Source organism: Terrapene carolina, unplaced genomic scaffold (assembly GCF_002925995.2).
Source record: "Terrapene carolina triunguis isolate 2854851 unplaced genomic scaffold, T_m_triunguis-2.0 Scaffold436, whole genome shotgun sequence".
NCBI classification, from domain to species: Eukaryota; Metazoa; Chordata; order Testudines; family Emydidae; genus Terrapene; species Terrapene triunguis.
In genome coordinates this window covers 14,740-39,762 of record NW_020664787.1, presented here as the reverse complement: position 1 = coordinate 39,762, position 25,023 = coordinate 14,740, and the positions used below count along the sequence as shown (strand labels likewise).

Below are 25,023 nucleotides of genomic sequence, written 5' to 3'. Positions count from 1 at the left end.
TAGTATTGGAAAAGTGTGAATGGACTAGGTCTTCAGGTGTAAAGGGATTTATTTATTTAATGGCATTCTGCATTATATAACCTTTTTGTTTTTATTACTGAAGTAGCATGTGCTGTTTCTCTTGTCATGATCAGGCATGTAATTGGCTATTCTTATCTCTCCATCCATAGCTCCTTTGTTTTGCTTTGAGCAACAGCCTTCAGTATCTCTCCACTGAAGCTTATTTTTTTGTTCTGTCTTGTGTACAATTGGCGATAAGCAGATCATACCTTGGCTTTCCTATTGTGAAACTTGTTTTTTTAATATTATCATTATGTTGTGTTTGTGTTACTGTAGTGAATCAGAAGCAAAAAGTGTTATGTGGGGCTTTAATCATTGCCTTGAAGGCTTCTCACAGTATGTTGGACATTGCAGATTAATGTCAAAGAAATTTTTGACTTTTTAAAAATTCCTATAATGTTCAAAGAGTTGGTTAGTAATAGGAGCTAGGTCACAACATCACAGAACATAACATAAGAACGGACATACTGGTCAGACCAAAGGTCCATCTAGCCCAGTATCCTGTCTTCTGACAGTGGCCAATGCCAGGTGGCACACAGGGAATGAACAGAACAGGTAATCATCAAGTGATCCATTCCCTGTCACCCATTCCCAGCTTTTGGGAAACAGAGGCTAGGGACACTATCCCTGCCCATTCTAGCTAATAGCCATTGTTGGACCTATCCTCCATGAACTTATCTAATTCTTTTTTTGAACCCTATTATAGTCTTGGCCTTCACAACATCCTCTGGCAAAGAGTTCCACAGGTTGACTGTGCGTTGTGTGAAGAAATACTTCTTTTTGTTTGGTTTAAACCTGCTGCCTATTAATTTCATTTGGTGACCCCTAGTTCTTGTGTTATGAGAAGGAGCAAATAACACTTATTTACTTTCTCCACACCTGTCATGATTTTATATAATTCTACACAGTTTGTGTTTCTCAGGAGAAACCTGTGTTGAGAAAACTATTAATAATGGGAAATGTTCCAAGCAGTTCCTAGGTAGAAAGCATAGTCCCCTCTGTTCTGTATTATTAATAATTATTTATTTACCAATAATGCAGTAGGCTCGAGAGGTTTCAGCCAAATCAGGGCCTCATTCTAGCGCATAAGGAAGCAGTTTATACCAACTGCTTCCTTTGTCCACTAACCTGTGGGTTTTTTTTTTTGGCATGCTCAAAACTCATATTGACTTAAATGTTACAGTAACTCCTCACTTAACGTTGTATTATGTTCCTGAAAAATGTGACTTTAAGTGAAACGATGTTAAGCGAATCCAATTTCCCCATAAGAAATAATGTAAAGGGGGGGGTTAGGTTCCAGGGCAGCTTCCCCTACTCTGCAAGCACCAGGGGCGGGGGGCTTAACCCTCTGCCTGCCTACTCCACCCCTTCCCCCAAGCCCCCACCCTTGACCCGCCTCTTCTCCCCCCCCTCCCCATTTACTTCGCATGCTGCATCCTGGCTCCTCCCCCATCCCTCCCCTCCCTTCTAAACGCCGCAAGCCAGCTGATTGCCACGTTCGGGAGGGAGGGGGGAGGCGCACCGAGTCCTCGCTCCTCCGCCCTGCCTCCTGCCCAGGCAATCAGCTGGCTTGTGGCGTTTAGGAGGCAGGAGGGAGGGGGGAGGAGTGAGGACTCGGCGCAGGCTCCCCCTTCCTCCCTCCCTGCCTCCTGCCCGGGGCAATCAGCTGTCTTGCGGTGTTCGGGAGGCAGGGGAGGGAAGTGGAGCTCCTTGCTCCTCCCCCCTCCCTCCTGCCTCCAAAATGCCGCAAGCCAGCTGATTGCCGTGGGCAGGAGGTGAGGGAAGGAGGGGGAAGGCGCTGATCCGGGGGGTCTGCCGGCGGCCGGGAGGCGCTGGGGGGGCAGGGCGTAGGGAGGCTGCTAGCTGTGGAGAAAGCAGACAGCCAAACAACGTAAGAGTGGAGCATTGCACAACTTTAAATGAGCATGTTCCCTAATTGATCAGCAACGTAACAACGAAACAACGTTAAGCGAGACGACTTTAAGTGAGGAGATACTGTACTTAATACCACTTAGGCTTTCTTTTTCCCAAACAAGGGTCCCGATCCTGCTTTTTATTACACACCTCAGATTCCAATGGCCTTCAGTGAAAGTTTGGGGTGCACAAGGAAAGCAGGAATAGAATCCTTATTGAGCAAAAACAAAACTTAAGTGATATTAGACAGCAGAAAGACAGATCACAACGGCCTCTGCAAGATGAAATAAGGGTCTGAAAACAGGTAAGGTGAAAGTGGCCCTACTGATGTATGTGTCTCTTCTTCTCTGAGCAGTTGCATATGTCCATTACACTAGGTGCATCCACACCTTGTGCATCGGTGAGTTCTCCCCAGCAGTACATGTAGGGGCAGCCATGCCGTGCCCTGATGTCCCTCATGCTCCCAAGCAAGGCTATAAAGGGCAGAGCTGCCCCTGCCCATTCTTCAGTTCCTTCCTACTGTCCATGGTTGGTGGTCAGCACATACTGTGCTTCAGCTCGTTCCTCCTGTGAACTTGCCTTTCTAGCTAGTTGTAAGCCTAGCTCTGGTTAGTGGTACTTATTTGAGTTCCTTAGGCCCTCTTTTCTTTCAGTTACTACTGCATCAAGGGAAGAAGTGAGTATGGGGAAAGCAGACCTGCAGTCCCTCTCTGATAGGGTTGCCAGGTGTCCGGTTTTCAATCAGAACACCCGGTCAAAAAGGGACCCTGGTGGCTCCGGTCATCATCGCTAACCAGGCCTTTAAAAGTCCGGTTGGTGGCGCAGCGGGGCTAAGGCAGGCTCCCTGCCTGCCGTGGTGCTGCACGGCTCCTGGAAGCAGCGGCATGTCCCCCCTCCGGCTCCTACGAGTAGGGGCAGCCAGGGGGCTCTGCATGCTGCCCCAGCCCCAAGCGCCAGCTCTGCAGCTCCCGTTGGCTAGGAACCACAGCCAGTGGGAGATGCAGGGACGGTGCCTGTGGACAGGGCAGCGTGCAGAGCGCTTGGCCACGCCTCTGTGTAGGAACTGGAGAAGGGACATACTGCTGCTTCCGGGAGCTGCTTGAAGTAAGCCTGCACCCTTGACCCCCTCCCGTGCCCCAACCCCTGCCCCAGCCCTGATCCACCGCCCGCCCTCTGAACCCCTCAGTCCCATCCCGGAGCACCCTCCTGCACCCCAAATCCCTCATCCCCGGTCCCACACCAGAGCCCGCAACCCCAGCCTCACCCACCTCACCCACCCCTGCACCCCAACCCCCTGCCTGAGCCCAGAGCTCCCTCCCATACTTTGAACCGTTCGGCTCCACCCTCCAGCCCGGAGCCCCCTCCTGCACTGCAAACCCTTCATCCCTGGCCCCATCTCAGAGCCCGCACCCCCGGCCGGAGTCCTCACCCCCTCCCGCATCCCAACCCACTGCCTCAGCCCGGAGCCCCCTCCCAAACCCTGAACTCCTCATTTCTGGCCCCACCCCAGAGCCCACACCCCCAGCTGGAGCCCTCACTCCTTCCTGCACCCCAACCCCCTGCCCCTGTCCGGTGAAAATGAGCGAGTGAGTGAGGGTGGGGAGAGCAATCAACAGAGGAAAGGGGATGGAGTGAGCAGGGGCCGGGGCATCAGAGAAGGGGCGGCGCCTCAGAGAAGGGGCAGGGCAGGGGCGTGGCCTCGGAGGAGGGGTGGGACAAGGGTGTTCAGTTTTGTGCGAGTAGAAAGTTGGCAACCCTACTCTCTGATGAGGCACCTAGCTCCACCTCCATTGAAAGCAGCTAGGGAGTCACCTAATATAATGGACATATGCAGTCACTCGAAGAAGAAGAAAAAACGATTACTCATTTCTTGTAACAGCTCTTCTTCAAAATGTGTTGCGTAAGTCCATTACACCAATGGCTCCCAACCTTTCCATTTTACTGTGCCCCTTTCAGGAATCTGATTTGCCTGGTGTACCCCAAGTTTCACCTCACATAAAAAACTACTTGTTTACAAAATCAGATATAAAAATACAAAAGTGTCACAGCACACTATTACTGAAAAATTGCTTACCTTCTCGTTTTTACCATATAATTATAAAATAATCCAATTGGAATATAAATATTGTACTTATATTTCACTGTATAGTCTACAGAGCAGTATAAACAAGACATTGTATGAAATTTTAGTTTGTACTGACTTTGCTACTGCTTTTTATGTAGCCTGTTGTAAAACTAGGCAAATATCTAGATGAGTTGATGTATCCCCTGGAAGACCTCTGCGTATCCCCAGGCGAACACGTACCCCTGGTTGAGAACCTCTGCATTACACGACCTGTCTTTCGTCCCCAGCACATGGGAGTCTGTCATATAAGATTCTGGTATGAAGGAACTGAAGGATAGGTGGGATGTCTCCACCCTTCATATTCTCAGCTTGGCGCACGAGGGATGCCTCTAGGGTACAGCTCACCTAGTGTAATGGACATATGCAACACAACTGGAGAACAACTGTTATGAGCAGTCAGTAACTGATTCTTTCCCACACCATGCCATATTCTGGTGCCTGCCCTGTGGTCCCTTCATATCAGATGATATTGTATATTTTAAAAATGATTTCTTCCAGCAAGTTGTGAGAATTACTCTGTAAGAATGGGTGTTAACTAGTTCTGATAGGCAATCTCTGTCAGCAGCATGGACACCATTTTTCCATGTTCTTACATAGTCACTATTTCCTAACAACTAAACCAATAGAGGCTTGATCCCACAAGGGGCTGAGCATCTGGTCTTGATACAGCAAAACGCTTAATCATGTGCTTAACTTTAACTTTAAGTACATGAGGAGTCTTACTGAAGTGAAGTAAGTCTTACTGGATCAGGACCACAGTACTGCTCAGTAGCTGTCGGATTCAACCCTAAGTGAGTTCTTGGGGAGGCAGGATGGTCTGCTGTTAAGACAGAAGACTGGGAGCTGGAAGAGCTGGATGCTATTCCAGGCTCAGCTACAGACTTCCTGTGTGACTTTGGTCAAGCATAAATATCTCTGAATTACAGGTTCTCAACTGTGAAATTAGATGAGCTAATAATATTTACCTACCTACATATCAACCTCAAAGAGATGCCTTGTGGGACTTATTTAATTAGTTTTTGTAAAGCAATTTGAGATTCTTAGATGGAAGATGCTCTAAAAGAGCAAAGGATTATTTATTACCCAGATACACCTAGAGACAAATATTTTAATAATGTTGTACAGTACTCCAAGTTCCTGGATGGGAGGATGGATAAGTTTTACTTTATTAATTAAGGGCTCCATTTTGCTATTAACTTCAATGAGAGGAGGATTGGGGCCAGATTTATAATCAGAATAAAGTTTATTCTGGCTTAATAGGAGGGCACCTATTCTCAGCTCATTGCTTTTGGTTCTGTCTTTTTTCTTCTTTCTGTCTTTATCTCTTGCTTTTGCATTCATGCAGAATATGTTGCTAGGTTTATTCCATACAGTAAATTGAAAACAATTGCTTACAATCAAACTGCGGTCAATCTTTTATAGTAAGGACTTTTTAATATGATCTGCTTATCTGTCGTTAACTAGTGTGACTTCACATTTGTCCCTTCATATCTAGAACTAATAGAGACAATAAACCTTGCCTAAAGTGGCAAATAATGAGAAAACTGATACCACTGTATCATGGAAAAATGATTTCAAATACATCTCTGATATAATATTTAGCAGGAAATATAAGAATAGGTTGGAAATGACATCTGTGAAGTCTGCAACATACATAATAGAGTAAACTCTCCTAACTACATAGCAACCATACACTGCAAGGTTTAACAAATTCACCATGTACCATGGTTTCAGTATACATTTCTCATCTTGTATTTCAAAGTTACTGCAATAGTGGGTGTGCTTATTAGATTCATGTAAAGCACCTAACACAAATGGGAGCCTGATCTTAGTTGAGGCCTCTAAGTGTATTATAAAAGAAATAAATTATACTAATTAATAATATTTGTTGCTCTGTTTTCTGGGAGAAAACTATCCCGCAGTAGAATTAAAAGGAAACTAATGAAAATTCAAGCCAAGTACAGAGAGCACCTTTAAATAGTTCCATAACAACAACAAAAATCCTACACCTACCCTGAAAGGTAATGTAGAGTCCCTAACCAGGAGTTTAAAATACAGTATGATATCCTGTCACCCGCACTGTGTAATCCAGCCCAAGTGCAGAGTCTGTGACTTCCTATCTCCAAAACAGGCAGTATCAAGCATCCAGAGCTGAACACTCCAGAACTCTGGGATATGAAATCCAGATCCAAATTCAAACAGGCAATATTAGACCACAGAACTATTAGACCACAGCTGGTCACAAACTGCTCTTACATTAGGTCACCAGGAAATAAACTGTAAGACTGCATGGGCACAGGTTCAATTCTGTAAACTACCTGCGGCTCAGCAACCCTTATAATAGTTGTTGCCCCTGTCCTTCAGAAGTTAATTTTGGTGTTGATTGCCTGACATAAAACCCAAATAGCTTTTTTTACTGTTTTCTCAGGATTTTCCCTTTTCATTGTGGCTTTATTCATCTTCAAACAATATTACCTTAAAGAAACACATTTGCAGTAAACTTGTAGGTGCAATGGGATTATTCATAAAAATAAAACTGCTATGATTGCTCACAGAAAAACTATCTACAATGCATCTCTGCTGACTTACTCGCTGGTTGCTAGGCTTCTCTTTCTCTTTACCATTGTAAAATGTTAATCTCACAGTTGTAAAACTTAATGGAGGGGAAAGGAAATAAGGAGAAAAAAAGCATGTCATTGGGAAGTCCACCTTTTATACTCAGAAGTAAAGGCAAAGCAAAAATAAAATTATGGGTCCCAGTCCAGTAAAGAAAACCCTGGGGCAGGAGCCCTGTGTCTGTACAGAACCCCATTGTGCACAGGTGTCCTCCTGCATGGGTCTTTTTAGGGCAGTGGAATTGTGAACTTAATCAGAGTTACTGTCTCTAATTCTAGAAGAATTCTGTCTGAGTTACATGTGCAAAATGCCACCCTTTTGAGGATATGGATGAGTTTGTTGTGAAGTGTTTTAGGTCACTGCAGGGAAAAACTGATTATGTAATGCCGTAAATGGCACTCTTGCTTTTTAGGAGATGCATGTTCGTTAGTTTCGTTGTGGGTGGGTTGCTCTGTCTCTGCATTTGGTTCCCCAAGTGGGCCTGTTTAGGCGGCGGTACTGAGGGAAGCACAGTGCCTTGCAGAATCCACCCTTTTAATCCTTACTGTGTCTCTTACACAGCTGGTCCCACATGCAGTATAGCTTTGTATTTTCCATGAATTTCCTTATGACTTTCAAATACAGTCTTATTTCAACATTTCCTTATGCACTGTCCATTGTAATAACTGTGACTTGCTTTATCTGAAGTAGAAGCTAAATATCTATGCAGGAAATACATTTTAGAAAATGTTCTTTGTCATTCTTCTCGTAGTTACAGGTAATGTTTCCCAGAATAGATATCCTAGCTGAACAATATGCCTTCTGCATTATCATCACATTAACAATAAGCAATTGCCTTTTTAATGCGCTCTTCCATATATTGTTTAAAAAATTACAGAAAAGGGGGAACGTGGGATTAAGTATTATGGGCCTGATTCTGATCTCTCACCATTTTTACTATAGTGTAACGCCATTAACTTCAGTGAAATTATTCCCATTTTACATCAGTATAACTGAAACCAGAATCAGGCATTGTATAAGAAAATGATACATTAATAAAATAGCGTTACCCATTCAGTGGATCATAGTGCACCAGGAAAATACTCTGATATTTCTGAGCTCAAGAGTTTCTGATGTGAATCTCTGATTCTGCCTGAATTCATTTCAAGTCTTAGATACCATGGTGATTGGTGCTATATAAAAATATAAGTGAAATAGATACTTAAAAACACATGCTGGGCTTGGTCTTGTTAGTCCTTACACAATACATATGATAGTCATTGGGCCTCAGCATCAGGGTGAGCGAAGGTAGACAAAAGTCAGAGTTACTGCACTGAGAAGCAGTAAGTCCCAAACTGCCCACATTCCTACTCCTCTAACTGAAGGGTAAAAGGTGGGCCAGATATAGGCAACAAATGAATGCGTCTGAGGAGACCTGGGATAAGTGTGATCCCCTGCATGTTTAACTATGTGTTCTTCTCTAGACGTTGCTCTGTAGAAGTGACTGTAGATAGTTCATTAGAGCACAGGGCAGCTCCATGCATAGTGAGGCTCTGTTGAAGCATAAAATTGGCTGTTGACCATTAAAAAAAAGAAATAAAGCTAGACAGTACTGTTGTGCCACTGACATGTCGACATTGGCTTAAAAGATATATGGACACAGTCAGTCTGATCATCAAAACTTGGACAAGCAAAAACACTGTATCAACAGCCGGGCTTTTTACTGTAGCATATTTTAGTTTTCTTTAAGCATTCATTTTGGGGGGGAAAGTACTGTATTTACACATATATTATATTTAACAATTTCATCTAGCTGTATATCTATCTTAAGAAAGCAGATCTCATTGCTTTAAAAAAAAAAGTGTATTGACATACAGTAATAGAAGGCCATGAGTAAATTCCACAATCCAAGGTAAAGATCCTGTCTTCTGACCTGATCAGTACAGCACAGAATAGGCTTCAACACTGGGAGTGAGGCAAGGTAAGCACAAGAGAGGCAAATCTTGGCATTAGCGACTGATGGCTGCAGCTTGTCCCTGTGGGATAGTACCAGAGTGAGATGTTTAATAATTAAAGCATGTATGTATACAGGAGAGAATATGGAGGTGAAATGAAATGGAAAAGTGCTTTAATGAAATGCTTTATTATAAACTACTTTATCCAAAGGGATTAGATGGCTCAGAGAATCAGAGAGTCAATACCTCATTTCCACTGATCTGAATCTATCCCAGCTGGGGTGTGAGCAACGTATCATGTAAATGGACAGCTACTGGTCTATGTGAAATGAGCTGTTGTTCTTAGTGTGAGTCCTGGAGAATAAGTCTCCATGGTACAAAATCCATCACCACAATTGGCTCACCTTAGTCACTTTAGCAGAGAGATTCCAGCCCAGAGAGTGGGTGTATTACCCCTCCACCAACTTTATTCATCATACCCAGAGTGCAGAGAACTTACACAGCCTGCTGCTGAATATATGCCCCTCAAAACTAAATAACCTGGTCTCGGGATTTGACCCAATATGCAGAATCTAAAATGTTCAGTTTGTTAATTAAAAACTCTGCCACTTTTATCCTCCATCCTCCTTCCCAAGAACCAAGTGTTCAGAAAACAGGGAAAGGAGAACGTGGGGCCAGGCGACATACAGCGGTAGGGGGGTTGCACTATTTCCTGCACTTTTGTTTTGGAAATTTTCTTCTGTTACTTGTTTGGGGGTGTTGTAATGGCACCTGGCCTGCCTAGCAACGGGTGACTGTTGGATCGTTTTAGCACATTTACAAATAGACCCTTTTATGTCATCAAGAAAGTTTATTGGTATCAGTGCATCACATCATACAATCATGATTTGAGATAAAGCTAAAAACATGATCAGCAGCAGTTATACATTACTAAGCAAACACTATTCTTCTGTGCAGTTAGGTACAGTTAATTCAATAACTTCCTTATATGAACCCATACTGTAATTCTCACCACCCAATTCATTGTTCATCCTGTCATTCATAAGTACATTGCATGGCAGTCAAGCCCACACCCCTCCCAAGCACTGACACCTCCCCCCAAATTAATTAGCTCCTTTCCCCCCACAAGCACATTTTTATAGGTACTATTCCCCCTCTTCCGCTGGGCCATGCAAGTCCATATTGTGATTCTAGCTTGTTCCCCGTGATACCTCCCTGGAGATATTCTGATCAAATAAGGGGATCACAAGTCTCATACCCCACTCCAATCTGGCTTGAGGTGGGTGAGTGTGACCTTTGGCCATTTTGGAAAGTCCCCTCTCTTACTGATCATTCTGTAATAATATATGTCACCAGATCTGCTGTAAAAATACAGAAAACATAGCATTTAACAGATGACTCCACAGATGTGGTTTCAGCCCCACCTCCTTTGGGGTACTGGTTAAAGGGTGCAAATGAGCTAAGTTCCTCAAGTCCCCTATATGTTCTGGATGTGATCAATGACCTAATATGAACTATTGAAATCTTTTTCTTCTCACATTTTCACTTCTCCATATTTCATTCTCTCAGCATTTCTTAAAATATTCTGGGCTTTTTACTGGCAAAGGATTAGGGCATTAACAATCATTTTACTTTACCTCTGATTATCAAAGCTATCTTATATTCTATTAATATAAACTGTACTTAAGGTAGAGAAACATTAAGAGTTTTCAGAGCAGCAACATTGAAGTTTATAGACCAGGCTTCACTCAGATAGTCCCATTTCCTTCACACTTTACCCACTCCTCTTTACCATGAATAGTTTTGCAATGGCTACATCTGTGGCAGTAACATTGCATGTTCACTCTTTGGATTTATTTTTGGAAAGTGTTGAAGTGGCGCTGATAGACAGTAACAGTTGTCTATTTGGAAAAAGATACAGCAATGCTCTGATCAGGGCTCCGTAAATATATTTTCTCATCAAGGTTATGTATATCACACCGTTGGAAGGCACCCATGGGCCTTATTCTGGATCCTGTGCTCAGGCTTTTGAACCTCGTGGCACAGAGAACATCCTTACATTGTATCGTATCAGACCTCACTTGAAGTCAGCTTTACAAATATTCTTGACCAGCAGGATGATATTCTAATGGATTGCAAATCATCCTTCCATGGAATGCGTACATCCCATTGTTCTCACAATGCAATCTTAATTCTGATGATTTTTGTAATAGCTGTTTATAGTTCTTGTTTAAAACTTTGTGCAGGAAGCTGTACTCCCATGGATTATGAGCATATCAGCACATCAATACCTACTGGACAGGAAAACTATCACTTCAGTGCTTTCCCCATCCCTAGGGCTGCTGGGGGCTGATTCAGCTGCTAGCACACCTTATAGCAGCCTCAGGACTGCTATAACTTAGACTGGTTGATAATGGCCCTCCACTACATCACCCAAAGATTGCAGAGGTGAGAGAGTATGGTAAACTGATCATGGGTGGTGTTTACGGGGAGTGGCCAAAGTGTGTCTAGGATCACTGGCTGATGTAACAGCCCCCATCCTGAGCATGCTGTAAGTTGGGCTGGGGCTTGACACAGCCCAGGGGAACAAGACAGACAAAGGTGGCATAGCATGCTGTCCTTAACCATGTGCAAGTTGACCAACTCTATGCCACATGCCTAGCCTTCCAATTACATAAATAGCAGTTAGTACACACCAAATGTTACAATCATTTGTATTTTATTTGCTTAAAGTACTTCAGATATTTTATTAGTAGTGCAACATGATAAAGAGGCTGGGTAATCAAGAGCATATTTATCTCTCTGGTAACCTTCCCCCCCCCCCCTTCATTTTACTTGGAGCAAGAAAAACAGTTTCATTGGTTGGGGCTGTAATTATAGTAAACTAATAGCCAGCTAGCTGCTGCATTTTCATACTAGGTATTGTGAATGTGTTGTGAGCTGTTCTCTCACCTGAAAATAATTATTTTGTACACAAAGTTTAAGACACATAGGGACTGATTTTACAAACACTACAGTGCATAATGCTTACCACCCTGACTAGTCCCAAGGAGTTTAGGAAGAAGCATAATATCTGGTAGCAGTTACAAGGTAAGCCAATAGATAACAATGCTGCCTCTGAGATCGTACTCTCTAAAAACTCTTCACATGAACACCCTGTTTGAAACAGGATTTTGCAAAAGTAAAGAACCCAACTCTGCCAAAAGCACCACCCCACACAAAAGCCTCCCATTTCTCCTAATTTCTTACTCATTATTTGGACCCAACTGGCAACTATTTCTCCACCTAAAGAAAGCTTCCACAGAGAGAAATACAAACAATAATAATAGTGTAACTGTGGTACATAGGACCCCTCATCAGGGGCCAGGACCCTATTGTGCTGGGTGCTGTATAAACAGAACAAAAACGGTCTCTGTCCCGAAGAGCTCACAGTCTGTGGTGGAGGAAGGGATACAACACACAAGCAGAGCGAACAATGTGATGGTTCCACAATTTTTTGGTGTGTGGGGTGGGTTTAGTTAGTGGGGTATATTCTACAGTGAAGGGAGAGCGGTAAGAGGAGTGACGCTGAGGTGAACAGCCTCTGAGGGAGGATTGAAGCAAACAGCCAGTCAGCACAGGGCAGAGAAAGTCCAGTCAAAACTGTAGAAAGTTTTCCAACGGTCCCTGCTTTAGCTGCTTCTGCTCCCATCTAACAGAGGTTTTTATTAGAAGTTTTTCCCCCTGCAACATTGCTGGCTGTTACAGGCTTGTAGTGATGAGTTTCAGCAATTTAAGTATTGGAAGAGAACGGCCCTTGAACAAAATAAGTAAATAAAAGATTTCCATCACAGAATGCAATGAAGACAAATCAAGGCACCCTCCCCATGACCTTCAGGAGAGAGACTGAAATCTCATCAACATCCAAACTGATTTATTAGGGTCAAGATAGTTAATTTATGACTCATCAGCTGCCCAATATTGCCAACCCCAATCTGCCAAAAATCATGAGACTAAAAATGTGATTGGCTTAAAAATCATGATACCACAGAAATAAATCACACAGTTTCTCACTTGCCTTATGATTTCTGAGACTTCGGAGTAAAGTTATGTGCCCCTCATTTGTAAGTGAACAGTTTGGGATCAAAAATTCAACCTTATAGTTGCTAGGTACACAAAAAGGTGTCAATTATCCATTTCCTAATGCCCAGGTGTTGGAATTCAATCCCTTTCCATTCTCCTCCCCCTTATCACTATCCTGTCTCCTGCACTACCCCATGTCCCTCCTTGCCCACTCAGGGTGGGATTGAAAAGGGGGATATAGGCACCCAAAGTGGCAGTTAGGTTCCTAAATCCAATATTTAGATGCCACTGGCTGTCACAAAACCCTTGTTCAGCTGCTATCTAACCTTGTAGACATCTAAGTTTCCACTGTTAAAATCTGAGGCACCTAAATTTTGGCAGCTAGGCACACACAGCTGCCTAAATTCTGACATTGCCTGGCAGCTCAGTGCCTAATTCATGCCTAAGCCCTAGTGGGGTTTGCAAACTAGTCATTCCCCTATTTATCTACCCGTTGGGGCCCAATCTGATAGCAATGCTCAGAGCATGCCTGAACTTGGACAAAAGATGACAACAGTGGTGAGAGAGACAAAGGTGGGTGGGGGAAAGAGAAATATTTTATTGGACTGACTTCTGTTGATGAAAGGGACCCCACCAGTATCACAGGCCCTGGTCTCTGTGACCCCTCTGCCTACAAATTGGTCCTCATTGACCTCTTCATGACCATCTACTGCTAGCATCCCTGTTCTCTGGGACCATGTGTGACCCCACGACCTCCAAATCTATCCTCAGTGTCTGATCCAGGAATTGCTACTACCTGCAGTCCTGCTTTCTGTGACCTTGTGTGATGCCTCTGCCTCCAAAGTGATCCTAATTCACCTGTGCACATCCCCTCACTACCACCACCCCTTCTCTCTGTGACCCTGTTTCCTCTGTGCCTCTATATTGATCCTAATTGACCTGTGCATGAACCTTCAGTACCGCCAAGGCTAGTCTCTGTGACTCCATGTAACCCCCAACCTCCAAACTGATGCTAATTGACCTGTGCATGATCCATCAGTACCACCAGTCCTCTGACCTTGTGACCCATCTTCCTCCAAATTGATCCTCATTAATATTTGCATGACCTCAAGTACAACCATCCCTGTTCTCTGTGTCCTTGGGTGACCCCACTACCTCCAAGTTGATTTTCATTGACCTGTGTATTAGCCCCCACTACCCAGTCCTCAGCTCTGTGTCTTTGTTTGATCCCTCTGGTTCCAAACTGATTCTAATTGACTTCTACATGACCCCCAGTAGGACCAGTGCTGCTTTCTGTGACTCTACTGCCTCTGCTCTGGTCCTCAGGGACCTGTGCATGATCTCCCACTGCCAGCAGCCCTTTTCTCTGTCAACTTGTGACCTCTCTGCCTCCACACTGTTCCTGTTTGACCTCTGCATGACCACAAGTCCTGCTCTCAGGGACCCTGTGTTACCACACTGCCTCTACATTTATCCTGAGTGACTTCAGACCCCTGACTGGAGACTATCCCCACCCCACCCATATCATGAGATTGGCCACAAAGTTCTCTTAGCAGGCTGTTGCTTCTTTCCAAAACATCCAGGGGAAGCATGCTTTCTGTGTGCTGGCTAGAGTTTGGTACCAATAATGCCAATGTTGTAGGTTTGACTCCCCATGGTGGTCACTTGGTGACTGCAGGCCTCGGAAGGGTGGCTTTTTGGTTTTTGCTGACTGCTCTGGGGAGAGGGGGTAAAAAAGAGGGAAGCAAGTAGGCTAGCTGCTTTGCAGGGAGTAGAGGAAGTCCTCATCCCACCACGTGGAGAGCACAGGCATCAATCCACCTACTTCTCACATGTAAAGCAAGCTCTTTACTGCCTGAGCTAATTCTCTCCCCCCGCCCCCGCTTTTGCGTGACCTGCCCTGTGCCAGGATGGCACAGAGAGGGCTCTGGGGTCTTGAGCAAAGCAGAACAGAGCAACAAAATAGGGCTAGTTGCCCCTGCTGCTACAGAGCAGGCTGGAGAATGTAGGCCTCGCTCATGCGGCCACTCACATGAAAGCGAGTGCTCAGTCCTGGAGCTAATTCCCCAGGCCCTCAGCCAGCATCTGCGGGCCAGACCCGAGCTGCTTTCAACCCCATGATAGCTCACTTCTTAGGAGGCTGAGTCAGGGAAAGGATCCCTGGAGTTGCTAAGTCTGCTGGCAGACAACACCTTCTAAACAGAAAGAAGAAAGGTTGACAGGGTAGGTTACAGGCCCTGTCTTGAGGCAGGGGCTAGATTAGATTAGCTGAGAGAGCTAGTGTAATTGATGGAATGGTTAATTTAGTTTAATTCTGAATAATATGGAAGCGGACCTCTCTCTCTAGGATACCTTCCCTCCTACAGACGCAATTAACCCTCCACCTCCTACAGACCCAATTTATACAGCTCTAGAAGCAAAGATTGTAAAACCAACACACTAATAAAAGTTTTGAGTAAGGGGAAGGAGTCAGACAGGTGATTCTGGAGGCAGCGCTGTGCTGCTCACACCCCACTTCTCATCGCTCCGCAGCTTAAAACAACAGAATGCTGCGAATACTGAAACAAAAACAAAAAAAGGAAGAATTAACATGTTTGCCAAGCAGTGCTCCATGCACATCAAGATGGACTTTGGTACACATAAATAATGCTCTATATCCAGAAAGAACAATGGTCCATATGTAGACATTGGATATTTATTACAAGTCCATTCTCCTTCAATTATTTTCACAATTCCATTCTATTGGCTATGCAACACGTAAACTGACCGCAGAGACAGTATGGCCTTGTCCAGAGAATAAGGATAATGTCTCCTAAGTCTGAAATTTTGGCAATAAAGTACACACAAAGATTTAAGTGCCTAAAGTAGGCACCTAAATCAGTGGCTCTCAAACTTTTGTACTGGTGACCCCTTTCACATAGCAAGCCTCTGAGTGTGACCCCCCGTTATGAATTAAAAACACTATGTATTTAACACCGCTATAAATGCTTGAGGCAAAGTGGCGTTTGGAGTGGAAGCTGACAGCTTGTGACCCCCCACATAACCTCACAACCCCCTGAGGGGTCCTGACCCCCAGTTTGAGAACCTTGACCTAAATTAAGTATTTAGGCTCCTGATTCAGTTTCCAAGCACTCAGAATTCTCAGTGCCAGGCCACTGTCTTTCTATTTACACCTTTTATATGACAGATTGAACCTCATGACTGAGGTTCAGATCTTGATCTTGGGTTTCTTCAAGTTTCAGGATTCTTGTTTAAAATCCTTAGACAAGCTACAGATCACAAACATTTTGAAAAGTTTGTGGGGAAAAAAGGGGTCTGGATCAGTTTCCATTTTGAATCCATCTCTTATCTATGACAGGCCAGAAGCTGGGAATGGGAGATGGGATGGATCACTTGATTACCTGTTCTGTTCATTCCCTCTGGGGCACCTGGCAATGGCCACTGTCAGAAGACTAGATACTGGGCTAGATGGACCTTTCGTCTGAGCCAGTATGGCCTTTATGTTCTACAAAAACTGGTAAAGAAATGGCAGACTCTCTGGAAATTCCTACATCAGACTGGCTCAGGAAATGATCATTTAGACAAATAATAAAATCTCACCTTTTCCCTGCCCACAGCAGTTCGAACCCTTCATTGATTTTATCAAAAGGCAAAGTGTGGGTTATTAATGCATCTGGGTTACACTTCTTGTTCATGTAATCAGACACCAGTTTAGGGAGAGAGTCCTTCAACTTCCACCCTTTAAAAAGAAAGAAAACAAAAAAATATATAAAAATAAAAACCAAAAACAAACCAAACACACACAACCCAGTAGCTTATCAGTAGAATGTGACATGCATGATCTACCTTCTCAGAATGGGTAAGAAAAATCATGTTCATAAGATGAAGATGGCTTTAGCTGCAGATGTGTTTACAGTAACAATTAAATCTGCTTCACAAGAATACATTGGCATTCAGGGCTCAAATCAGCACCACAAGTCACCAGACCGATTGTGAGGACTCAGTTTGACCTTTTGTTTTGTTTCCAGAATTCTTGCTAATGAGATGAGCGGCACCAGTGCTTCCATACCAGGGTGGATTGATTTAAAAATCAATCATGCTTTAAATCAGCAAGCAGGAAACCTTAATTTAAATATTGAATTTTAATCATGTTTGAGGGAGAGGGGGAGGGAAATCACAAAAATTGACTCAATTGCAACTAAATCTAGCCTTTAGCAGAAGAAATACCAAATTTAGTGTCAACAGCTATACCTATTTAGCTTAACATCATTTAGATTCTTCAATTTAAAATTTTTATGTTAGATGGTGAACAATGTAAAAAAATTAATCACATTTCTTGTTTACTGGATTGTGTTAAGCTCTATTTGGATGGAAACTAATTCAAATAGAAATGTGCAAAAATGGCATTTAATTTATTACTTAAATGTGCTGGGTACATGAGAAAAAAGTTATCCAAACACATTTTGCATTTAAACCTGATTTATTAAACTAAGACTTGTCTGCAGTTAGTGAATTGAAGCGATTCTTTTTAGTCACCATGTCCTTCAAGATTTTAGAACTAGTAAAATTTCATCCTATCATAGCTAGTTTTTATTCATGAAGAGGAAATCAAGTTTTTCCTGTTTTCAACTCCCAGTTGATTTCTTAACTTTGAATGAACTAGTTGAATTAACCAGATATGGAGTATATATAATCCCTGCACCTGCAGAAGAGGTTACTGCTGTCAAAAGCTGGGTTAGCAGTTCAACACTCTGGTTCCAGGTACTTAGCCAGTGACCTCCACCAATTCAGTGGTTTGGCTTTCTTTAAAACTTCAGCAGCAAACCCGTACTGCTTATTTTATTTAGTGTAAATTTTACATTTGTTACAATTTCAACTAGGTTTTAACAATAAATTGGATTTTTATTTAAATTAAATACATTAAGGTAAAAAAAAATCTATTTTTTTTTTTTAATTTTTTATCCACCCTGTTCCATACTATGCAATGCCTATGCAACTTGTAGTTTTCATCTCCTCTGTGAAGGTTGAATTTCCATCTCTGGCTGTTGTCCTGCTGCAGGACCTTTTCCTTGCATAACTATGAGATCAAGAAACTGAATATTCAGACTATGAATTTCATAAGTATATCAGAGCACTAGGACTGCACTTCCGCTTAACTCCTTACCTCCAATCAAACTCGCCTTCCACTGACGCCCAGTGAACAGCAGCAGAGGGTCAAAGGAGATCTGTGATCCTGAAGGGGGTTCTCCTACCAGCACACACGTTCCATAGCCCAAGTGGCATGATAGCAGAGCAGCCATCTGTTTTAGAACAGACATATAAAGAGGGCAGGAAGGGTATGAAATAAGCTTCCATTCAGAGCTGGTTGTAATTTTTCCATAATAGTGAAGTTTGCTAAAAGGGAGACTATGCACAGAGTAACTAGGGTAGGGCCAATTGGTGATTCCACAAATAATCCCATTGAAGTCAATGGGAGCTGCTGGGTGCTTGAGCACTTGAAAGTAAAGTTACTAACTGAGGTACCTAAGGAGAGGATATTTACCTTTCAGTAACTTGAGTTCTTCAGGATGTTTTGTCCTTGTGTGCTCCACCGTGGGACGTGCATGTGCCTACACACTCTCAATCGGAGACTTGAGATAGCAGTGACGGCAGGTCTGCACCATGCAGCCTCGTGCCCCAAAGCAAGGCCACAGAGAGAGGAGCAGAACCTGCTGTCACTCCAGAGCCACAGACTCCACAGCAGAGGGGAGGGAGGGCATAAGGTGGAGCACCCATAGGGACAAAACATCTAAGAGCTCTACTGAAAGGTAAGTAACCTCTCCTTCTTTGAGTACATGTCCCTATAGGTGCTCCACTCTAGGAGGCTCCCAAGCAGTGCTGAGAAGTACAGTAATCTCTGCTGAGCAGTCCCACTCTAAAGTCAAGCCATCAAGGAGCCAAGTCTTGAGGTTCAGAGATAGGAATCTGCCGGGGGTGGGGGTTCATGGTGCCTGAGTTCTGTGTCTGGAGGTCTGATAGGAGCAGGAGTCATCAAGGTTTCTACAAAAAGGTGAAGTATCTCCCAATACCACACTTGTCGGTGCCTCCTTGGCTCACTCAGGATGACCCTCACCTTCTCCTGCGGTTATTTGATCAGCATCTTGAGAATTAATGGAGTTGGAGGGAAGGCATAGAGGTGGTGGTTGGGGACTAGAAAGGCATCCCCTAAGGAATTGCATCGAGTCCCTCCAGGAGGAGATTTACCATTTTGTATTGTCCAGAATCGCAAAGAAATTTGCTATGGGGCTGCCACAAACTTTGCAGATTTCCCCCCCTGCCACTCCCCCCCCCCAATATCAGGTTGAGCTCCCACTCATGGAAGTGTCTGCCTAGGGCAACTGCTGCTGTGTTCTGGAGGCCTGGTAGGTAGACCACTGGGATCTCTATGCAATGAGTAATGCACCAGTTCCATAGTTTTAGGGATTCTGTGCATAAGGACTGGGACTTTGCTCCCCTTGCTGATTTATATACTACATCGCTGCCCTGTTGTCTACCATTACCCTGGCATGACAGCTTTTAATGTCACTGTTGGTACACAACTGCCCTTAGTTCTAGAATATTGGTATCAAGCAACATTTCTTGTGGTGACCATTTGCCCTGCACTGTGGAATTCTGTAAGTGGGTTCCCCAGCCTAGCAGGGAAGCATCCAGTGTGATGATTCATGTTGATGGTGGGCAGGAGAATGGGACTCCCACACATACCATCATGGGGTCTTTCTACCATCCAAGGAAGTCTAGAAGCTCTGGGGGTATATAAACTCATTTGGCAAGTCTGTGCTTATCTGGTCTGTACACAGTTCTGAGCCAGCCTGAAGCCATCAAAGATGTAGTCTCATGTGGTGTGATAAATGCTGAGTCCCATATAAGAGCTGAAGGAAGTGCTTTACTGCTGTCTAAGGCCTCAGCTGTAGGTTAGTGACTAAACTGGAAATGGTGGAGAACCTGTCCCCCCAGCATACAGGCTCTGGCAGTTTGAGTGTCCAGGGTAGTGCCAATGAAATCACACTGACACTGGTTTAGGGAATAGGACTTCCCTGGGTTGATAAGGAGGCTGAGAGCCTGAAACAAGGGGAGGGCTCTGGTGGTTGCTCAGGAGGTTCCTCAGGAGCAGAGCATCCCTCACAAAACCAGTCATCTAGATAGGGAGAGACTACAATGCAGTCTCGATGTAGCTCCAAATACAGAGAGGACCTATGTGAAAGCCCCTGGGGCCATGGAAAATGCAAAGGAGAGGACATGGTGTTGATAATGCTCTGAGCGAATGACCAAGCGCAGAAAATGTTTCTGGGAGGGTTGGATAGTGATGTGAGAATACGTTTTGAAGTTGGAAAACAGTAAACCAATCCCCCTGGCTCAAAGATAGGATTATGGTAGCAAGAGTCTGCATCCTGAAATGCTGTGAAAGGGTATAGGTGTTCAGGTTCCTGAGGTCTAGAATCAGTCTCCAGCCACCGTTTCTTTAGGGAACCAGGAAATATTTGGAATAAAAAGTCTCTTCCCACAACTTCTGGAGGAACTGGCTCTATTGCTCCTGGACTGGAGAGGGACTGAAATTCCTGTTACAAGAGATACTCCTGAAAAGGGTCCCTGAAGGGGAAGGAGTGGGGAATAGAGTGGAAGAGGATAGAGTAATCTGTAACCACCACCTCTAAAATTCTGCTGTCCATGGTGATAAGGTCCCAAGAGGGTAGGAAATGTGTCAGGTGGTTCCCAAAGAAAAGTTGGAAGTTGGGTTTGCACAGTACATTCAGAGAAGGGGATTTGTTGTAGACCTTGACCAGGCCATCAGAATGGTTGTTTGGGACAGGCCTGAGTAGGGAGGTTGTTATTGGAATGGTCCCTTTCCTAGGAGGCCAGGATCTCCTTCTAGGAGGCTCTGTAGATCTGGAATAGGCCTGGTGGTGTTGATCGCTCTAGGAGAAATATTTGTTGCAGCTCTGGCAGGATTTGAAAGCTGAAGCTTTTGGCATGGCCCAGTGCAAGGTCACAGGAAAGGCCAAAGAATCTGTTTTGAAGAAAAAGGGGAAGATGGGGCAGGGGGGAGAACCCCCTAAACACAATCTGTGTGAAGATTAAAAATAAAAACTGGAAATAAAATGAAAGAGCAAAAAGGAAGTCAGAAATCAGTAGAGCTACTAGAAGCAGTGGACACAGTTGCTCCATCTCTTGTTTTGGTGCATGAGGCTTCATGTGTGCAGGTGCAGTCCCGCCGCAGACACTGCTAATTCAAATCTGAGATGGTGCAGGCATGCACACATCCAATAGTGGATCACCAGAGGCACATATACTCAAAAAAAATGGATTTAGGAGGTTAATTCTGAACTCTTATTTTAGAAAACCTAAGCTTGGGCCTTTGCAGAGGAGCCTAAGTGTTATAGGACTTTGCTCACATGTATGTTGAGCACCACTCAGAGGAACTGAGGAGGAATCTAGGTAAATGCCTTAAGAGTCAACTGTTCTGACATTTAACTATAACAATCCACATGAGAACGTAAAGCTTTGTACTGCAAAAAAAAAAAAAAAAAAAAAAAAAAAGAGGATAAACCATAAAAATACTGAAGTTATGCATCAGGGAGCCCCAGCTGAAGGAAGCTTTCACATCTACTAGAACCTGGAGCAGGAGACACATTTTTGCCACATTCAGTGTTCCCCTCCCCTAACCAGGAGGTGAGAAAGTGGTGCACCATGGAAGATGGTGCCTTCCTATAGAGGAGAATGGGTGTATCTGACTCCCAACTACAAATCCAAGGAGGCACCATGGCATCATTTTGAATTAAAATATTTCAGTTTGCATCTGAAATAGGATAGTTTTGGGGGCATTTGATTTTTTGAGGGGGGGGGGGGAAATCAAAGTTTTCCACAGAATTTTTTTAAACAATGTCTGCTCAATTTTCTGTCAAAAACTAATTGAAATGTTTTGACCTGAGTGATACTGATGGTTCAGTTCATACATTTCTCTGGTGATGTTTGGTACATGTCACAGCCAGACATGCACAGTGAATTCAGCCACTGGATGGGAAATTAACAGATGTGTTAGATCAGGGTCAACCGAAATAGATTTTGTGCTAATAGACCACATACCAGGGTATCCGTGCATCCAGTGACCTCAAAGGAATAGTCCACACCATGGCCAGTCATCTCAACCAGCACCTCCTGAATAGGCTTTGTGAAGTCCTGAGGGTTGATGCATTCAGTGACTCCTAATTCTTTAGCCTTGCCAAATTTATCTTTGTTGATATCAATCCCAATGATCCGGGAAGCTCCAGCAGCTTTACAGCCCATGACAACGGAGAGGCCAACTCCTCCCAAACCAAAGACAGCACAGGTAGAACCAGGCTCCACCTGCATAGCCATAAACACAGGGAATTCTGTTAGAATTAAAATACAAACTGTGTCCCTGTCATGCCCAGGGAAGTGTGAAGGAAGGCCAGGGAGGAGAGCCAAAAGGGAGCATCTTCTCCTGGGCAAAAGGCTGAGAGAAAAGCCTGGAGCCAGAACGAGAGGGCCTGAACTAGGAGGAAGCTTGGGAGACTGCACACTGACATAAGGACAAGAAAGAATTTTGCAGACATCAGGGTGAGCCCCAGCAAGCAGGTATGGGGAAGGACAGGTGAGGGACCTGGAAAGGAAGCAGAGGGTGTTGGGGAAGGCCATTAGAGGCAGGAAAACCCTGGGTAAGGAAAGTCAAAAGACAAAGGCTACAGGGAATGGTGATTCTCACTGCAGTGGGCCCAAAACAGGGTTTGGTCAAGTGTTGGAGTTAAGTAGGACAAGAAGTTCTCTTTGAGTGAGCTATGCTAAAGATCCTGGGTGAGGGTCTTAGAAACCCCCAAAGAGGGGCTGAAGAGACTGAACTTTGGGTATTGTTTTATATGGAGTTTGGGTTGTAGTACCCTGAAAGGGATGTGGACTGAAACGTGACCTGGCTGGAGGGCTGAGTCATGGAAAGAGATGAACCACCAAAGGGACCAGAATGGCTGTCGGCAGGTGGTGCCAGAATGCAATGGGAGAGCCAATTTGCCACACCTGACCAGGAGGAGGTGCTGCAATGATGAGACCACTCCTTCATGAAGGCAATTATGCCATTTTGTCCTTGAAACCACACAAGTACTTCCCTTGGCAGTATTGATGGCAGCTCCATAACCAGTGGAAAATGCACAGCCAAATAGACAGACTTTATCCAGAGGAGCAGCAGCATCAATTCTTGCAATGGCAGAATCAGGCATAACTGTGTATTCTGAGAAGGTGCTGATCCACAGGAAATGGTGAATCTGCTTCCCTTTGCAGGAGAATCTGCTGGTCTTATCTGGCATGAGGTTCTGTGATTCGCAGAGACTGTTCAGAGAGCCCAAGAATGGTGAGAAACTCCGGTTTGATATGGTCAATACCACTAAGATTCAGAATCTGATAACAGAAGTTAAAGCAAACTCACTGGCTCGTCAGGCAACAGTTAGCCTTAGGACTCAGACAGCAGCTGCATTCTCCACACTGGGGAACACAAAGAGGGATAACTTTGTCCCCTAAAACACAAAAATACAAAGCTTGTGTTAAAAGTTTCCTAAATCAAACAAACAGACTCACTATCAACCCCCATGCTACTATTCTTCTGAGCTGTCCAGTTCAGCTCCTCAGTCAAGGATTTCCAAGCAGCATTTTCTTAAACAGAAAGAGGTAAAACCACTCTACCAAATAGAGAGTGAAAAGTATTTTTTGCCCTCAGAGTGTATATTAATATACAATTATTAACTTTATTTTATTGAGTCATACATTTACCTTATCAGACTGATCTCCATTGCTAGGGTGGCTCTTTATAGATAAAGATTGATTTACTCTAGGGACATCTCCAGAAAAAAAAAAAAAAAAAACCAAAATAATCAGGATTCCTCTCTCCCTTCCTTACCTGCCTCCCACCTCTACCCAGGCACTGTACTCTGATGTTTCATTTAGCATATCATTATGCAGCAACATGCTGTCTTTATTGTGAATCCATAAACTATTGGCCTCTTCTGTATGTCAACTATAGACTATATAAGATGCTATTAAATACTCAGCATTCACCATCTCACACACCTGGTTTCACACATGTTACTTCTGGACCAACACACTCAATAATCCCAGCTCCTTCATGGCCAGCAATAACTGGGTAATCTATGTTAGGGAAAGCACCTTTCAATACATGGTCATCTGTCCGACAGATTCCTGTGGCCACTATCTGTATGGAAAGGAAAGATTAGCATTGGGATGTACACAGGCTTCAGTTTGAGTACTGCTAAGGCCATGTCTATACTGGAAAGTTTTGTCAACACAACTTAGTCAGCATACAGCTGCCAAAGCAGGTCAATGTAAAATGCGGTGCACCATGGACAGACAGACAGTAGCGTTCCCCATGCTGCCATCCAGCTCAATGCCTTGTGGGACGTGTTCTCAGTGTTTTGTGGGATACCAGTGATTTTTGCACAAATTTCTGGGAGTGAGGGTCAAGTTCCCACCATGCCACTTTCTCCATCCTGTAATACCTTCCACATCCTGTAACTGTCACACCATTTTTTCAAACTACCACAGTCCTTTGTGGCGTATTGCAGTCTCTGCCATCTTGCAGACAGAAGCCTGATGGTTTACACAACTCATGAGGGTTGTTAATACAGGACATATGATTCTTCTGTATCTGCAGACCTTGAAGGAGTATTGCTGCAACTGGGATTGTGATGAGGAAGATGGAGAGATGTGCAATTTTAATAACTGGATGCTGATGGAAATAGTGGGGGAAAAATGCCAGGTTGTTGGCATTCATGGAGCATCTCCACACAGTGGACCACCACTTCTGGACTGAAGAAACAAGCACTGATCACATTGTAATGCAGGTTTGGGATGACAAGTAGTGGCTGCAGACCTTCCAGAGGCACCAGGCCACATTCTTGGAGATATGTGCAGAACTCAACCCCAACGTCCAGCACAGGGACACCAGAATCAGAGTTGCACTAATAGTAGAAAAGTGAGTGGTGATTGCCCACAGCAATCCAGCATTGCAAGCTTGCAATCAGTCTGTAGGTGATCAGTTCTGAGCTGGAAAAATCCATAGTATGGGCCATTGTCATCCAAGTGTTTCAGGGCATTAATTACCAAGAGCTGCAGTCTTGTGTAGCAAGAGATAGTGTACAGGAAAAAGTGGATGGATTTGCCAGAACAGCCTTCCCTAATGGTGGGACAATATGTGGCATTAATATCCCTATTCTGGCACCAGCCCACCTTGCCACTGAGTTTATCAATAGAAAG

The 25,023-nt window shown here is 44.1% G+C and overlaps 1 protein-coding gene across 1 annotated transcript in view; it reads right to left on the bottom strand.

The window, feature by feature from the left end:
* Window positions 1–14,626: 14,626 nt before the first annotated feature.
* Window positions 14,627–25,023, bottom strand: part of LOC112115684 (alcohol dehydrogenase 1-like) — a 16,300-nt gene continuing 5,903 nt past the window's right edge. The window contains exons 3-9 of the mRNA XM_024212847.3: window positions 23,821–23,962; window positions 23,183–23,270; window positions 22,866–23,085; window positions 21,832–22,092; window positions 17,876–18,011; window positions 16,312–16,450; window positions 14,627–15,269 (exon numbers count right to left, since the gene is read on the bottom strand). Of these exons, the coding sequence (XP_024068615.2) occupies window positions 15,245–15,269; window positions 16,312–16,450; window positions 17,876–18,011; window positions 21,832–22,092; window positions 22,866–23,085; window positions 23,183–23,270; window positions 23,821–23,962 (1,011 nt within the window). The 3' untranslated portion in view covers window positions 14,627–15,244. The remainder of the gene's footprint in view (window positions 15,270–16,311; window positions 16,451–17,875; window positions 18,012–21,831; window positions 22,093–22,865; window positions 23,086–23,182; window positions 23,271–23,820; window positions 23,963–25,023) is intronic.